The sequence below is a fragment of the Pristiophorus japonicus genome, chromosome 6 (genome assembly GCF_044704955.1).
Source record: "Pristiophorus japonicus isolate sPriJap1 chromosome 6, sPriJap1.hap1, whole genome shotgun sequence".
Lineage (NCBI taxonomy): Eukaryota > Metazoa > Chordata > Chondrichthyes > Pristiophoridae > Pristiophorus > Pristiophorus japonicus.
In genome coordinates this window covers 183,188,697-183,207,172 of record NC_091982.1, presented here as the reverse complement: position 1 = coordinate 183,207,172, position 18,476 = coordinate 183,188,697, and the positions used below count along the sequence as shown (strand labels likewise).

Genomic DNA, 18,476 nt, shown 5'->3' with positions numbered 1-18,476 from the left:
TGACACCAAGCCGCATTAGTAGAAATTTGCGCAGGTGACCCAAAGCTTGGTCAAAGAGGTATGTTTTAAGGATCGTCTTGAAGGAGGAAAGAGAGGTAGAGAGGCGGAGCGGCTTAGGCAGAGAGTTCCAGAGCTTGGGGCCAAGGCAACCGAAGGCACAGCCGCCAATGGCTGAGCGTTTATAATCAGGGATGCTCAAGAGGGCAGAATTAGAGGAGCGCAGACATCTCGGGGGGTTGTGGGGCTGGAGGAGATTACAGAGATAGGGAGGGGCAAGGTCATGGAGGGATTTTGAAAATAAGGATGAGAACTTTGAAGTTGAGGCGTTGCTTAACCGGAAGCCAATGTAGGTCAGCGAGCACAGGGGTGATGGGTGGCCGTGACTTGGTGCGAGTTAAGACACGGGCAGCCGAGTTTTGGATCATCTCTAGTTTACATAGGGTAGAAAGAAGTGTGTTGCAATAGTCAAATCTAGAGGTAACAAAGGCATAGATGAGGGTTTCAGCAGTGGAGGAGCTGCGGCAAGAGCGGAGATAGGCGATGTTATGGAAGTGGAAATAGGTGGTCTTAGTTGTGCTGTGGATATATAGTCAAAAGCTCATTTCAGGGTCAAATGTGACACCAAGGGTGTGAACAGCCTGGTTCAACCTCAGACAGAAGCTGGGGAGAGGGATGGAGTCAGTGCTAGGAAACGGAGTTCGTGGCAGGGACTGAAAACAATGGCTTCGGTCTTCCCAATATTCAGTTGGAGAAAATTTCTGCTCATCCAGAACTGGATGTCGGACAAGCAGTCTGATAATTTAGAGACCGTGGAGGGGTCGAGAGAAGTGGCAATGAGGTAGAGCTGGGTGTCATCAACGTGTTTTCAGATGATGTCGTCAAGGGGCAACATGTACATGAGAAATTGGAGGGAACCAACCAAGGGACACAGGCAATTGTTGAACCCCCAACACCATTCCATCCAAGATCATCTAACTCCGTCCAGACCAGGACCCGCATCTCAGATTCTCCTCGTCTGTATGGCTCAGCTAAATCAATACTGAGCCATCGAGGGAGACAGCAATTTAACTTTTTAAACTTGCAGCGAGATAAGAAGATCATACAGCATTTGGGAAAGATAGAAAGGTGAAGTAAAACTAGTTAAGTCAGACGGAAAATGGAGAAAGTAAAATTTGTTTTCTGTTTGGAACTGCAAACACTTGTTTGCACAAGGCAAGAATAAACTATTCTTTATTTAAAATGAGCTTGAGCTAATCTTATTGGAGCATTCCGGCCTCATTACTCAGTGTGCTGGGAGATTCCTAACCCGAGGCTTGCTGACTAATGATCTGTTTTTCTGTAGAGTACCTGCACATGTCGAATCCATCACTTTCCATAGTCAAATCCACTCTCATACAACCGCCACTGAAAAAAATACAAAATACTTTGTACATATACAGGTCCATCGGCACAAAACAAATGCCAATACCTGTATATTTAGTTTCACAGACAGGTCTGTGATGTGTGAAGTATGTTTTTCCACCATCTCTGCAGCCACCTCTTTTAGAACCCTAGAATGTGCGCCATCAGATCCAGGGGATTTGTCGGTTTTTAGTCGCATTAGTTTCACTAGTATTTTTTCTCTACTTGGTTCCCCACCATTTTTGGTATGCTATTTGTGTTTTCTACTGTGAAGGCAGATACAAAATATTTGTTAAACATTTCTGCCATTACCTTCATAGAATCCTAGAAGTTTGCAGCACGGAAGGAGGCCATTTCGGCCCATCGTGTTCATGCCGGCCAACAAGAAGCTATCCAGCCTAATCCCACTTTCCAGCTCTAGGTCCGTAACCCTGCAGGCCCCGGCACTTCAAGTGCACATCCAATTAATTTTTAAATGTGGTGAGGGTTTCTGCCTCTACCACCCTTTCAGGCAGGGAGTTCCAGACCCCCACAACCCTCTGCGTGATGCAATTTCCCCTCAAATCCCCTATAAACCTTCTACCAATTACTTTAAATTCATGCCCCCTGGTTGTTGACCCCTCTGCTAAGGGAAATAGGCCCTTTCTACATATCAATGAGGTCTCCCCTCAGCCTCCTCTGTTCCATGGAAAGCAAACCCAGCCTATCCAATTTGTCCTCAAAAGGTAAAATTCTCCACTCCCGGCAACATCCTCGTAAATCTCCTCTACCCTCTCCAGTGCAATCACGTCCTTCCTGTAATGCGGTGACCAAAACTGCACGCAGTACTCTATCTGTGGCCTAACCAGTGTTTTATACAGTTCAAGCATAAACCCCCTGCTCTTATATTCTATGCCTCGGCTAATAAAGGCAAGCATTCTGTATGCTTTCTTAACCAGCTTATCTACCTGGCCTGCTACCTTCAGGGATCTGTGGACATGCACTCCCAAATCGCTTTGTTCCTCTACACTTCTCAGTGTTCTACCATTTAATGTGTATTCCCTTTCCTTGTTAGCCCTTGCTAAATGCATTACCTCACACTTCTCCGAATTAAATTCCATTTACCACTGTCCTGTCCACCACACCAGTTGATTGGTATCTTCCTGCAGTCCGCAGCTTTCTTCTTCATTATCAACCACAGCCTATTTTTGTATCATCTGCAAACTTCTTAATTATACCCCCTATATTCAAGTCATAATCCTCATAATTTCTCCTGTCTCAGCTTCTAATGGATCAACATTTACTTTTGCTATCCGCTTCCTTGTACAAGTTCTTACAATCTGTTTTTATATTTCTTGCTAATTTTCTCATATTCTATTTTTTCCGTTTTTATAATTTTTTGGTCATCCTTTGTTGCTTTCTGGAACTCTCCCAATCTTCAGGCCTACTGTTATTCTTCGCAACATTATGAACAACTTCTTTCAATCTAATGCGATCCTAAACTTCTTTAGTTAGTCACGGATGGATCACTTTTCCCATGGAGTTTGTGTTTCTCAATGGCATGTATTTTTGTTGAGAATTATGAATTATTTCTTTAAATGCTAGCCACTGCTTATCTACCGCCATACCTTTTAATCTATTTTTCCAATCTACCCGAGCCAACTCACCCCTCATACCTATGTAATTGGCTTTATTTATATTTAAGATTCTAGTTTCAGACTTAGGCAAGTCACTCTCAAACTTAATGCGAAATTCTGTCATATTATGATTACTCTTAGTGAGCTGCAAGGAGGACGCTAAGAGGCTACAGGGTGACGGACAGGTTAGGTGAGTGGACAAAAGCATGTCAGATGCAGTATAATGTGGATAAATGTGAGGTTATCCATTTTGGGGGCAAAAACATGAAGGCAGAATATTATCTGAATGGCGGCAGATTAGGAAAAGGGGAGTTGCAACGAGACCTGGGTGTCATGGTACATCAGTCATTGAAAGTTGGGATGCAGGTACAGCAGGCGGTACAGCAAATGGTATGTTGGCCTTCATAGCTAGGGGTTTTGAGTATAGAAGCAGGGAGGTCTTACTGCAGTTGTACAGGGCCTTGGTGAAGCCTCACCTGGAATAGTGTTCAGTTTTGGTCTCCTAATCTGAGGAAGGATGTTCTTGCTATTGAAGGAGTGCAGCGAAGGTTTACCAGACTGATTCCCAGGATGACTGGTCTGACATATGAGGAGAGACTGGATCGACTGGGCCTTTATTCACTGGAGTTTAGAAGGATGAGAGGGGATCTCATAGAAACATATAAAATTCTGACGGAGCTGGACAGATTAGATGCAGGAAGAATGTTCCCGATGTTGGGGAAGTCCAGAACCAGGGGACACAGTTTAAGGATAAGGGGTAAGCCATTTAGGACTGAGATGAGGAGAAACTTCTTCACTCAGAGTTGTTAACCTGTGGAATTCCCTACCGCAGAGTGTTGTTGATGCCAGTTCGCTGGATATATTCAAGAGGGAGTTAGATGTGGCCCTTATGGCTAAAGGGATCAAGGAGTATGGAGAGAAAGCAGGAAAGGGGTACTGAGGTGAAAGATCAGCCATGATCTTATTGAATGGTGATGCAGGCTCGAAAGGCCAAATGGCCTACTCCTGCACCTATTTTCTGTGTTTCTATGTTTCTACCCCAGAGGATCCTTTACCACGAGATTGCTAATTACACAATACAAGATTTAAAATAGCCTGCTCCCCATTTGGTTCCACGATTTATTGTTCTAGAAACCTGTCCCGAATGCATTCCATGAACTTGTCCTTCAGACCACTTGTTGTTGTGATGGTCGCAAAGCTCTTATAGTCTCAAACAGGAAAATTTCTGTGTTATATAATTTTTGATAACATTAGATAGACAGAATAATGTACTCTAAAACTGTCTTCAGGTCAGCTATGCAAAAGCAAATAAAGCCTTGAACATCTGGCCACAAGTCTGTTTTTAATCCCTTATCTACTTAAGTGATTTAAGTTATTAATATCTGGATGTTTTGGGCACTTGCAAGGTGCACATTTCAGAAATTGCAGGTACACAGCAAATCCTTGCGAATGCTAGATCATGGAATGTCTGCATAGGACAACGACTGGAAAGAGCTTCTTTCATCCTGAAATGCCTGGACTTTGAAGAAGAGAGAAATCAAACTATGCTGCCGCCCAGCATTAAGTGGTTTAAAAAGACATATGGGATACTTTCCTTTAAATGCCGAGGCAAAGGAAGGTAATGCTTGAACTGTATAAAATGCTAGTTAGACCAAAGCCAAAGTACTGCCTACGGTTCTGGTCACATTACAGGAAAGATGTGATTACACTAGAGAGGGTACAGAGGAGATTTACAAGGATATTGCCTGGACTGGAGAATTTTAGCTAGGAGGAAAGTTTGAATAGGCTGGGATTGTTTTGGAACAGAGGAGATTGAGGGGAGACCTTATTGAAGTGTATAGAATTATGAGGAGCCTAGATTGAGTGGATAGAATGGACCTATTTCCCTTAGCAGAGAGGTCAAAAACCAGGGGGCATAGATTTAAAGTAAATGGTAGAAGTATTAGAGGAGAGTGGAGAAAAACCTTTTTTTACCCAGAGGGTGGTGGCGGTCTGGAACTCACTGCCTGAAAGGGTGGTAGAGGCAGAAACCCTCATCGTATTTAAAAAGTACTTGAATATGCACTTGAAGAACCATAACCTACAAGACTATGACCAAGAGCTGGAAAGCGGGTTTAGGCTGGATAGCTTTTTTTCGGCTGGCACAGGCTCGATGGGCCGAATGGCCTCCTTCTGTGCCGTAAATTTCTATGATTAATTAGTTTCCCACTTTGCAAGTACCAGTTATCAACCATGTAATGTTTCATCAATTAACCAATTAAAAGATATTGGAAACAGTTGCTAAGATTTTGTACCTTGTTTGTAATGGTTTATGCATCAATCAAATGAAGTATTATACTGCTAGCTATTTATATTAATTCTACTTCCGTGTAATTATGTCACTTGCAAATAAATGATGACACCTGTAAATAAATAATGTAAAAGGATAATTCTGCATGTGGCATTCTATCCTATTCACTTCCTATAGAACAGTGCAAATTTCCGACCATAGTAGACACAATTCGGCTTATGAAAACTGTCTTTTTGTTGAGAACAAGTTTGAAGTGGTGCGAGAAAGTCCAAATTGTAATTTTTTTCCATACACAAGGAATATAGAAACCCAAGTTGCTGTATATATAATAAATGCATTATACATTACAATTTTAAATTACATTTAGTAGACTATATTTAAAACAAACTATATAACAATGCATTGTTCCTAAATAATCAAATAAAAAGCACTGAAGGTTAAGGTAAGTTTATTTAAGATGAGTAATAGAAATATTAGGGCACTTGAACCAATTATTTCTGTACTTCAGAATCCAAAATATTTAAATAGAAGAAATCCAAGAGCAAGGAGATTCTGAAAAGGTAAGATAACAAGATGGCTCAGGAAAACTCAAACAGGAGGGAGAACTGGGAGATATGCCACAAGGAGGAGGAAGCAACTGAATAGATGAAGTAATATGGGTCCATAAATAACTAGATTTCCAATGGCAAAGAAGGCCAAAATAACATCAGAGATAGCTTGTGACAAATCGAAAAAAGAAAGGAAATATCAATAAAAGTGGAGATTCTGGAGAAATTGGGAAACAAAAGCCCTTTGAGAAACTAGCAAGGTAAAGCTTGGAAAATGCTGCCATGGGAAATTTTGATTCCTGGTAATAAGAAACCAATTGAAGTAAAATGAGCTTCAATTAACCTCAATCACCAACCTGAATACTCAGTTGTTTTGCTAGAAGTGCTCCAAACATGTTGCACAGATTCCCCAGAAAAGCATAGATGGCACAAAACAAAGATTCTTCTCTCCAAACTCTCCGTTTGCAGCGCAAATAAAAGAATCTGAAAACAAAAGGGAACAAATGGAACGTTGAATACAATAGAATCTGGCGTTTGATTTCTAGAGTTTCAGCCTGAGTTGCTCCTGTTTTTTTGGAGCAACTGGTTTAGAATGGAGTATCTTAGAAATTGCAATTCTCGGCATTTAGTTTGCTCCAGTTCTAGTCAGTTAGAACAGTTTCAGTTTGGAAGAGATTTTTTTTTCAAAAAGGGGGCATGTCCGGCCACTCACGCCCGTTTTGAAAGTTCAGGCAGTGAAAACTTACTCCAAACTAACTTAGAATGGAGTAAATGTAAATTTTTGAACGCTCAGAAAAACCTTGCCTACACTTAGAAAATCAGACGTAGGTTACAAATCAGGCGTAGGGAATGGGGGGGGAGTTTACAATCATTAAACACTTCAGTTTTACAAATAAAGAACTATCAATAATAAATGATAAATACATCAATAAAATCAACCAATAAACCAAAAAATATAAAAAAAATTTTAAAATTATCAATAAATAAAAAATGTTCCACTCACTGACTGCAGCACCGGGAGCCCTCCAACAGCATGCTGGGACGGGGCCCCCCCAGTGTGTGTCTGTCTCTTTCTGTGTCTGTCAGTGTTTCTGACAGCGAGGGGGGGAGGGGGTTGGGGGGGGGGGAGGGGGTTGGGGGGGGGAGGGGGGAGGGGGTTGGGGGGGGGAGGGGGTTGGGGGGGGGGGGGAGGGGGTTGGGGAGGAGAGGGTGAGGGAGAGGGGGAAAGGAGAGGGGGAAGGAGAGGGGGAAGGAGAGGGGGAAGGAGAGGGGGAAGGAGAAGAGACGGGAGGGGGGGAGGGAGGAGGGGGTTGGAGCGGGAGGGAGGAGGAGGAGGGGGTTGGAGCGGGAGGTGGGGGGGGTTGGAGCGGGAGATGGGGGGGTTGGAGCGGGAGAGGGGGGGGTTGGAGCGGGAGAGGGGGGGGGTTGGAGCGGGAGAGGGGGGGGTTGGAGCTCGTGCTGCGCTGCGCCAAGCCCCAAAGGACCTGCAGGGAGCCGGAGAATCTGCAGGTATTTTTAGGCGCACTTTTGGGTCGTTCTAGGCACGGCCCGAAACTTGGGCCCTATGATTCAGGAATAAAATTCTAATCTGATTCATCATCAGAAGTAAGCAATCTGTAACTCTTTAAACCACTCCTTTTAAAATATGCCAATACTCTTTCTAACACATACACAAATAACTTGGTAATGGAGCTGAAGTTTTTGGATGATTTGAGTTTAAGCACATATTCTGATCACTCAGATTATGATCAGAATTCATTCTAAAATATCCAAAACAATTAAATAGGCAGTCAATCCTCTTGGCTAGCCCTTCTGGTTCATACTTAGCTCTACAGCTATAATTGGCAGCTACTGGTTGCCATCACAGATATACCAAATGACAGTAAATATTGAATCATAAACGAAGTCCAGCTGCACAGAAATTACAAATTATGGGTGTGTTACAGGAAATCGTAGTAAAAGGCATTGTAATATTTTCATTAAACCGGTTTCTTGCAGTCACACAAGACAACCATAATATCTTTGTAGTTTAAAAAATCTCTTCATGATGTGAAACCACCTGGGAATGATGATTAACAGCAGTAACAGAATCAGCAGTACTAACAATATAAACTTGAATGGCAAAAGTCAAATTCAAATTCAAATGGGGAGCTCAACTTATACCAAACCTGGATACAAGGATTAATTGGTTACTCCAAACAAAAATCAGAAATATACAGTTTGTGGTGATCACATTTGCCTACATAACAGCAGTGATTGCATTTACATAAATAATTAATTAATTGGTTGTGCAGCACTTTGGGATATTATCGGCACTATGTCATTCTTTTTAATTTAATTTAGGCGTTGCTTTCCACATCAAAATGTCTCAAAGTGCAAACAATTTTTAAGCACACTTTTATATAAACAAATGTAGCTGCCATTTTGTGCAAATAAATAAATAGTCACAGGCATAAAATGAATGACCACTCCCTTTTATAGATGGTATTATTCAAGGGAGAACTGTTGGCTTGGTGCCCAAGTACTCTCAACTCTTCAAATACTTTCAGAGGATCTTTAACTGGCAGTTAGGGCCTCAGTTTAATAACTTAGTCAAAGGACAGTCTCTTTGACAATGCAACATTTCTTCAGTACCCTGTACTACACTGGAATATTGGTCCAGAATTTGTGCTCAGCGACGAAGCAAAGGTGTTCACCACTGGTCCCGAAGTAAGCTTTGCATAAAGATCTTGTGATCTCGGTCGAGAATTTCATGTTTTCCGACGAGTAGTTCAAATCAACGGAGTTTAGTGGGGATCCCCTCATGCGAGCTGCTGTGATGTCAACAAGCCATGTAAGCAGCCAATCAAAATGCAGAATTCTCATGGACAGTGAACAAGGAAGTGAGTAAGCTCTTAAAATTCTAACTTTTAAAAAAATGTTAGAGGGCAAAACAAAAATTGTGGCTCTCACATGGGGAAAAGGAAAACCTGAAATAAAATGAACAAATTTTGTTTTTTATTAAAGTGGATAAATTTGACACTGCACAAAATTAAAATTAGTTTGTCAGGGCCATAACCTTGTTTAGCAGCCAATAAAACCCCAGTTACACCTAATCCCTTTTGGTCTAACTTTTAGTGGGGAATTTACCAGCGGTAGTACCTTGTGGAAGAGCCAAAGTTTTTGTCAGTTTCTCTGATTTGAGAGATTTCACTGAATGCCAGCTCTGTGGAAAGCCGGGGGGTGGGGGGGGGGGGGATGGCGCGGGGGGCGGCAGACCACAGCTTGTGTCAGAGCAGTGAATGACAGACTGCAACTGCAGGGTTTATACATGCGCTAAATCCCTAAGTTGCAGTCAGTTTCAAAGGCGAAATGATGGCAAACGCTGCCAGTTCGTTGTCAAATTCTGGGCCAATATCTTGCATTATGTGCTCAAATCCTGGCATAGTACTCAAACCTACAACTTTTAGACCCAGAGCCAAGAATGCTATAGATTGAACTAAGTGGACGAAAACTCTGCATCGTGCTATGGCTGATACCACTGTACAAGAATAGAACTTGGTACTTGGAGCTGCATGCATGCTGATTTGGACAACTGGAATCGCGACTTAAGTCATCAATATATGAGAAAATATATTTTACAAATAATTCACTATAAATTGCTTACATAGTATTTGTGACGGTTATGGACTGTGCACAATTCAGACGACTACATAATAATTAACAGACACAAAGAATGATAAAACTTTACTCTCTACGTTAACATTACAAATCTCAACTTCAGATTTACAATGCATTTCCACCAATCCACATAAAACACAATCAGGGGGAACTGAGGATTTTGAACATTGAAAGAAAAGCAAAAGTTATTTCTAGTCATCAAAACTGTTTTTTTATTTTAATATTGTGACACACTTTCTAATTAAATTTGTACATCCTGTTATTGCACCAATTTCAGTTTACACGTATTTGCTTCAATAAGCAGTTTTACCATTTGTGCCTCCATTGGGGTTTTACCTTGCTGCTATCTCATGTGGGAAATAGGGAAAATGGAAGATGCAAGAAGAAAATAAAATATGCAAATATGTGACACGAAAATTTCTACTGAAAAATAATATGTCACTGCTTTCTCAAGGTAGTCACTATTCTGTGTAAATAATATAAAAGGATAATTTCATTGCTGAAAATAATTTTATTCAGAGGTATTAATAGAATTTGAGTGGTTTGTCATAAAACCTTCAAAAGCAAAATAAAAAACATTATTCCCATGTTCTGTATGTGAAAGGTTTGGTTGTGGTTGGATTTTACATATACTGACTGAGGTTAATGCATGATATCTGTCAATGCAGGATTACTGGAATTTAATCTGCAGTGGACCATCTAATAACACTGCTCTACATAATAATTAACAGACACAAAGCAGCAACCCAGAGCAGATGAAATGTCATACTCAAACAATATTAGCGTCAGCTCAACCCCCAAAAATTGCACCTTGTAATACCCTCCAGAGTATGTTATTTTCATGTAAACATAAAAACGGTGAGTCCTTGATTCATACACTGCTTTCCATTTATATTTTGTTGGCGGGGTCTCAAAGTGGATATTGAAAAATGGTCAGCTTCCAAGCATGTGCAATATTAGGTGTGATACTGTACCGTGTGATTAGGTCAGAAAGAATATAGCCCATAAAAGTGAATGCCATAGCTTCTATACATTACAACCTGATCAATTGATGAATATCAATTTATAAAATTAACATGAAACAAATACTAAATACATCAAAAAGATGTAGTATTGATATATTTAAATTATCTTAAATATTGCCTGTTAAAATGTTAAGATAAAATTTTGCTGCAATTTAAAGTATGATTAACTACCATTGTGCTGATTCATGCAATTCTTGCCTCTAGGGCTTCAACTGTTTGTGAAATTCAGGAATAAAATCTGAACTGTCAAAATAAGAAAGGAATTATATAGTATTATAACATGTGCTCAGGATACCCAAAGTGCTTTACAACCAATGGATTATTTTTTTGAAGTGCAGTCATTGTTGTGTCGCACACAAATGCAGCAGCTGATTTGTACACAACAGACGGTACAAATAGCAAATTAATAAATAATCAGAAATTTGTTTTAGTTATTGTTTTGAGCAATAAATATTCACCAAGATACCAGGAGATGTTCTTGGTCTTCAAATAGTATCATATGATTTTTTATAACTTGAATATGCACATGGGGCCTCGGCTCATCTGAAAAATGCACCTGGGGAGGACTGGCTCCCTGAAAGGGCATGGTATTCTTCAGGATTTTCACAGAAAAAAGGAGGTGCCTATAACATAATGTTAAAAGAAAAGAAAGGCATGCATTCATATAATGCCTTTCAAGACCTTATCACATCCCAAAGCGCTTTATAGCCACTTAATACTTTTGAAGTGTAGTCACTGTTGCAGTGCAGGAAACGCAGCAGCCAATTTGCACACAGCATGCTCCCATAATCAGAAATGTGATGGCAACAAGATATTTTTTTTGAAATGTTGATTGAGGGATAAATATTGGCCAAGAACCCAGGGATAGCTCCCCCTGCTTTCGAAACAGTGCCATGGGATCTTTTATGTCCATCTGAGAGCAGACATTGGCCTCGGTTTAAGGTCTCATCTGAAACCAAGGTCTCCAATGCAGCACTGGAGTGTCAGCTGTTTTTTTTGTGCTCAAGTCTCTGGAGTGGGACTTGAACCAACAACCTTCTGACTCAGAAGCGAGTGTGCTACCAACTGAGTCACAGCTGACACTAAAAAGTGTTTCAGGAAAACATTTAAGGGGACACTCGTGAAATCTGCCCTTGGATGTACCTCCGACAATACAGCACTCCCTCACTAATCAATTTAAGCATCAGCCTAGATTAAGTGCTCAAGGCTTGAACTACTAATCCGAAATAGAGTGCTGGAAATGCATAGTAGGTCACTTATCTGGTAAAGCTCTCCAGCTTACCTTGACAGACTTGCCATGTACTTCCAGCATTTTTTGTTTCCAATATCAAAAAGTTTGACCTACAAAAGAAAAGACAACAAAAAGGGCACTGGACCCACTGAAGCTCTTCCCTCCAGTACCCCATCTTCCCCAGCCTCGCATTCAATTCGTTTTGAATGGTCCTGAAGTTTGTGCCCCTACTAATCTGACTGGGAGATTATCCAGACATTTCTCACCTTGTGTAAAGTTATTTCCTTTCCACCTTTCTTACATATTAGCCATGCATCCTATTGTACAATACTTGTTACGGTCGCTCCATTACCCCTCCGCATTCTTGAGATGAAGGTAGAGTAAGATCGCAAGACTTCAGCATTCTCTCCCTCCCTTTTTAATGAGGGGCTTCTAATTCAGAAATAAAATATTAGTTGTACTTACATAATGTGAGTGATTGCCCAAAACAGCAATGATAAAACCCAAAGCGCGAAGGAAATGCAAACTTTCTCTTGGGTGAAGCAGTTGATCCAGTAATTCCAGTTCCATAAGGAAGACGAACCAGCCTGAACTCCATTGCCCCGATTTGGTCCTCCGGAGCTACTCAGGTTGCTGTAGGCGGCAGATCTCATTCTAAATAGATTTCCTTCACACGTTGGCTAGAAGTTCATTGAGACGAACATGACGATCTTTCTTGTTCACCGCACGTTCGTCAGTCCTTTCAAATAAAGTCAACCTCTGGCATCGGCTCCTCCAAGTCGATGTGAATTGATCAAATGTCCTAATTTGGTTAAAAACTGGGCCAAATTGGCGCCGAGGTGGTTTCATAGGCAATAACCGGCCCACTCTCTCTGAACAACCCGGCCGGGAAAGTTTCGGGCTGTGCTGCGATCCCTTCCTGCTTTGTCATTTGGAGACGTGACGACAGCCCGAAATACTTAAAGGCAAATTGTTGAGGCGCAGTCACAATACCAGTACACGCCCCAATCTCAGCACCTCATTCCCACTGCAAATCTTAAACAATCCCGAGCATGTCAATGGCAATTTACATTTATATAGCGCCTTTAACAAAGAAACGCACCCGAGGCGAGTTTGTCAATATCGTCGCCTTCGTCTCTCCAACTAACTTTTTTTTTGAGTAGAAACATGTACGTTCTGTGCAGAAACCAGACACTTAATCAAAGCTCTTCAAGACGCAGTATCCACCTAGTGCAGAATCTTAAAGGTACTTTACCAAGTTTTAAAGTTGTAGTTTCCCCCACAATTATCTTTGCTTCTCTCTTGAAGGCAGTCAACAGGCGCCAGGAACCTCCCTGAGCTTCACACAAGAGGCGTTCATGTTACTCCAATCAGTAGCAACAAGCGATTTGAACGGGTGAGAATCATAGAATGATTTAGCCCATTGGGCCTGTGCCAGCTCTTTGAAGAGCTATCCAATTAGCCCCAGCATTTTTTTCCTTTTCAAGTATTTATCCAATTCCCTTCAAGTTATTGAATCTGCTTCCACCACCCTTTCAGACAGTGCATTCCAGATAATAAATCATCTGTCCCTGGACACAGTTTCTCCATATTTACTCGATCAAAACCATTCATGATTTTGAACACCTCTATCAAATCTCTTAACCTTCTCTATCCTAAGGAGAACAACCCAAATTTCCCGAGTGCCTCCAGGTAACTGATGTCTTTCATCCCTGGTACAATTCTAGTAAATCTCCTCTTCACCCTCTTTAATGCCTTGCCATCCTTCCTAAAGTGTGCTGCCCAGAATTGGCCAAAATACTCCAGCTGAGGGCTAACTGGTGATTTATAAAGGTTTAGCATTACTACCTTGCTTTTCTACTCTATGCCTATATCTATAAAGCCAAGAATCTGTATGCCTTTTAATAACCTTCTCAGCTTGTCCTGCCACCTTCAAAGATTTGTGTACATACACCCCCAGATCTCCGTTTCTGCAACCCGTTTAAAATTGTACCGTTTAGTCTATATTGTGTCTCCTCATTATTCCTACCAAAATGAATCATAGAAACATTAAAAATAGTTGCAGGAGTAGGCCATTTGGCTCTTCAAGCCTGCACCACCATTCGATAAGATCATGGCTGATCATTTACCTCAGTACCCCTTTCCTGCTTTCTCTCCATACCCCTTGATCCCTTTAGCTGTAAAGGCCATATCTAACTCCCTCTGGAATATATCAAACGAACTGGCATCAACAACTTTCTGCGGTAGAGAGGTTAATAACTCTCTGAGTGAAGACGTTTCTCCTCATCTCAGTCCTAAATGGCTTACCCCTTATCCTTCGACTGTATCCTCTGGTTCTGGACTTCCCCAACTTCAGGAACATTTTTCCTGCATCTAACCTGTCCAGTCCCGTCAGAATTTTATATGTTTCTATGAGATCACCTCTCATCCTTCTAAACTCCAGTGAATACAGGCCCAGTCGATCCAGTCTCTCCTCATATGTCAGTCCTGCCATCCCGGGAATCAGTCTGGTGAACCTTCGCTGCACTCCCTCAATAGCAAGAACGTCATTCCTCAGATTAGGAGACCAAAACTGCACACAATATTCCAGGTGAGGCCTTACCAAGGCCCTGTACAACTGCAGTAAGACCTCCCTGCTCCTATATTCAAATCCCCTAGCTATGAAGGCCAACATGCCATGTGCCTTCTTCACTACCTGCTGTACCTGCATGCCACTTTCAATGACTGATGTACCATAACACCCAGGTCTCGTTGCACCTCCCCTTTTCCTAATCTGCTGCCATTCAGATAATATTCTGCCTTTGTGTTTTTGCCACCAAAGTGGATAAGCTCACAGTTATCCACATTATACTGCATCTGCTAGGCATTTGCCCACTCACCTAACCTGTCCAAGTCACCCTGCAGCCTCTTAGCATCCTCCTCACAGCTCACACCGCCACCCAGCTTAGTGTCATCTGCAAACTTGGAGATGTTACACTCAATTCCTTCATCTAAATCATTGATGTATATTGTAAATAGCAAGGGGTCCCAGCACTGAGCCCTGCGGCACCCCACTCGTCACTGAAAAGGACCTGTTTATCCCGACTCTCTGCTTCCTGTCTGCCAACTAATTCTCTATCCACGTCAATACATTACCCCCAATATCATGTGCTTTAATTTTGCACATCAATCTCTTGTGTGGGATCTTGTCAAAAGCCTTTTGAAAGTTCAAATACACCACATCCACTGGTTGTCTCTTGTCCACTCTACCAGTTACATCCTCAAAAAATTCTAAAAGATTTGTCAAGCGCGATTTCCCTTTCATAAATTCATGCTGACTTGGACTGATCCCATCACTGCTTTCCAAATGCGCTGCTATTTCATCTTTAATAATTGATTGCAACATTTTCCCCACTACTGATGTCAGGCTAACTGGTCAATAATTACCTGTTTTCTCTCTCCCTCCTTTTTTATATTAGCTACCCTCCAGTCCATAGGAACAGATCCACAGTTGATAGACTGTTGGAAAATGATCACCAATGCATTCACTATTTCTAGGGCCACTTCCTTAAGTACTCTGGGATACAGACTATCAGGCCCTGGGGATTTATCGGCTTTCAATCCCATCAATGTCCCGAACACAATTTCCTGCCTAATAAGGATTTCCTTCAGTTCCTCCTTCTTACTAGATCCTCGGTCCCCTGGTATTTCATGAAGATTATTTGTGTCTTCCTTCGTGAAGCCCGATATTTTTCAACTGGTCTGCCATTTCTTTGTTCCCCATTATAAATTCACCTGCTTCTGACTGCAAGGGATCTATATTTGTCTTCACTAATCTTTTTCCCTTCACATATCTATAGAAGCTTTTGCAGTCAGTTTTTATGTTCCCAGCAAGCTTCCTCTCATACTCTATTTTCCCCCTCCTAATTAAACCTTTTGTCCTCCTCTGCTGAATTCTAAATTTCTCCCAGTCCTCAGGGTTGCTGCTTTTTCTGGCCAATTTATATGCCTCTTCCTTGGATTTAACACTATCCTTAATTTCCCTTGTTAGCCACGGTTGAGCCACCTTCCCCATTTTATTTTTATTCCAGACAGGGATGCACTTCTCTGCAATAAATGTCATCTGCCATGTATCTGCTTATTTCACCAGTCTATATATCTTCCTGAAGTCTATTACTATCTTCCTCCCCGTTTACTATATTTCCAAGTTTCATATCATCTGCAAACTTTTAAATTATGCCCTGTATACCCAAGTCCAGATCATGATTACATGTCAAAAAGATCAGTGGTCCCAACATCGACTGCACACTTCTCTTCAGTCTGGAAAGCAACAGTTCACCACTACTCTCTGCTTTCTATCCTTTAGCCAATCCACAGTTACTGCCCCTTTAACACCATGGGTTTAAATTTTGCTAACACATGTCTATTATTTAGTACTGGGGCATTGGAACCGGTTCTGGGGGAAGGTGGGACCAGTACAAACTGGATGGTCTGCACCTGGGCAGGACCGGAACCAATGTCCTCGGGGGAGTGTTTGCTAGTGCTGTTGGGGAGGAGTTAAACTAATATGGCAGGGGGATGGGAACCAATGCAGGGAGATAGAGGGAAACAAAATGGAGACAGAAGCAAAAGATAGAAAGGAGATGAGTAAAAGTGGAGGGCAGAGAAACTCAAGGCAAAAAACAAAAAGGGCCACTGTACAGCAGAATTCTAAAGGGTCAAAGTGTAATAAAAAGGCAAGCATGAAAGCTCGGTGCCTCAATGCGAGGAGTATTCAGAACCCAGGAGAGGGCTCTGAGCTAGTTAGAGTGGGTGAGAGCTCAGATGAACAGGACCCCAAGAAAGAATGCAAAAGGCAGGAGGTAACAGAGCAGAGTAGCACTGGGGTAAGCGTAAACCACAAGGTGATAGGAAGGGACAATATGTATGAATATAAAGGGGCTGCAGGAGGGGTCAAAACTAAAAATCATGGTTTAAAAGCTAGTATTAAAACATTCTACCTAAACGCACGCAGCATTCGAAATAAAGTAAATGAGTTGACGGCACAAATCATTACAAATGGGTGTGATTTGGTGGCCATTACAGAAACATGGGTGCAGGGTGGCCAAGACTGGGAATTAAACATACAGGGGTATCGGACAATTTGGAAAGATAGACAAGAAGGGAAAGGAGGTGGGGTAGCTCTGTTAATAAAGGATGATATCAGGGCAGTTGTGAGAGATGATACTGGCTCTAATGAACAAAATGTTGAATCATTGTGGGTGAAGATTAGAGATAGTAAGGGGAAAAAGTCACTGGTGGGTGTAGTTTATAGGCCCCCAAATAATAACTTCACGGTGGGGCGGACAATAATCAAGGGAATAACGGAAGCATGTGAAAAAGGAATGGAAGTAATCATGGGGGATTTTAACCTACATATCGATTGGTCAAATCAAATCGCATGGGGTAGCCTTGAGGAGGAATTCATAGAATGCATACGGGATTGTTTCTTAGAACAGTATGTTACAGAACCTACAAGGGAGCAAGCTATCTTAGAACTGTTCCTGTGTAATGAGACAGGAATAATAAATGATCTCCGAGTAAAAGATCCTCTCGGAATGAGCGATCACAGTATGGTTGAATTTGTAATACAGATTGAGGGTGAGGAAGTAGTGTCTCAAACGAGCATACTATGCTTAAACAAAGGGGACTACAGTAGGATGAGGGCAGAGTTGGCTAAAGTAGACTGGAAACACAAACTAAACGGTGGCACAATTGAGGAACAGTGGAGGACTTTTAAGGAGCTCTTTCATAGTGCTCAACAAAAATATATTCCAGTGACAAAGAAGGGCGGTAAGAGAAGGGATAACCAGCCGTGGATAAACAAGGAAATAAAGGAGAGTATCAAATTAAAAATCAATGCGTATAAGGTGGCCAAGGTTAGTGGGAAACTAGAAGATTGGGAACATTTTAAACGACAGCAAAGAATGACTAAGAAAGCAATAAAGAAAGGAAAGATAGATTACGAAAATAAACTTGCGCAAAACATAAAAACAGATAGTAAAAGCTTTTACCGATATATAAAACGGAAAAGAGTGACTAAAGTAAATGTTGGTCCCTTTGAAGATGAGAAGGGGGATTTAATAATGGGAAATGTGGAAATGGCTGAGACCTTAAACAATTATTTTGCTTCGGTCTTCACAGTGGAAGACACAAAAACCATGTCAAAAATTGCTGGTCACGGGAATGTGGGAAGGGAGGACCTTGAGATAATCACTATCACTAGGGGGGTAGTGCTGGACAGGCTAATGGGACTCAAGGTAGACAAGTTCCCTGGTCCTGATGAAATGCATCCCAGGGTATTAAAAGAGATGGCAGAAGTTATAGCAGATGCATTCGTTATAATCTATCAAAATTCTCTGGCCTCTGGGGAGGTACCAGCGGATTGGAAAGCAGCTAATGTAACGCCTCTGTTTAAAAAAGGGGGCAGACAAAAGGCAGGTAACTATAGGCCGGTTAGTTTAACATCACAGTGGGGAAAATGCTTGAAGCTATCATTAAGGAAGGAATAGCGGGACATCTAGATAGGAATAGTGCAATCAAGCAGACGCAGCATGGATTCATGAAGGGGAAATCATGTTTAACTAATTTACTGGAATTCTTTGAGGATATAACGAGCATGGTGGATAGAGGTACACCGATTGATGTGTTGTATTTAGATTTCCAAAAGGCATTCGATAAGGTGCC

General features: G+C 41.6%; 1 protein-coding gene across 3 annotated transcripts in view; it reads right to left on the bottom strand.

Moving 5' to 3' along the window:
* tmem44 (transmembrane protein 44) overlaps window positions 1-12,688 on the bottom strand; it is a 64,089-nt gene extending 51,401 nt beyond the window's left edge. For 2 of the 3 annotated variants that reach the window (XM_070882291.1, XM_070882294.1), the window contains exons 1-2: window positions 12,237-12,688; window positions 6,212-6,338 (exon numbers count right to left, since the gene is read on the bottom strand). In XM_070882291.1, coding sequence (XP_070738392.1) covers window positions 6,212-6,338; window positions 12,237-12,424 — 315 coding nt within the window. In that variant the 5' untranslated portion in view covers window positions 12,425-12,688. Of the gene's footprint in view, window positions 1-6,211; window positions 6,339-11,822; window positions 11,882-12,236 lie in introns of all 3 variants that reach the window. The other variant, XM_070882292.1, reaches the window with a different exon arrangement.
* Between the last annotated feature and the right edge of the window lie 5,788 nt (window positions 12,689-18,476).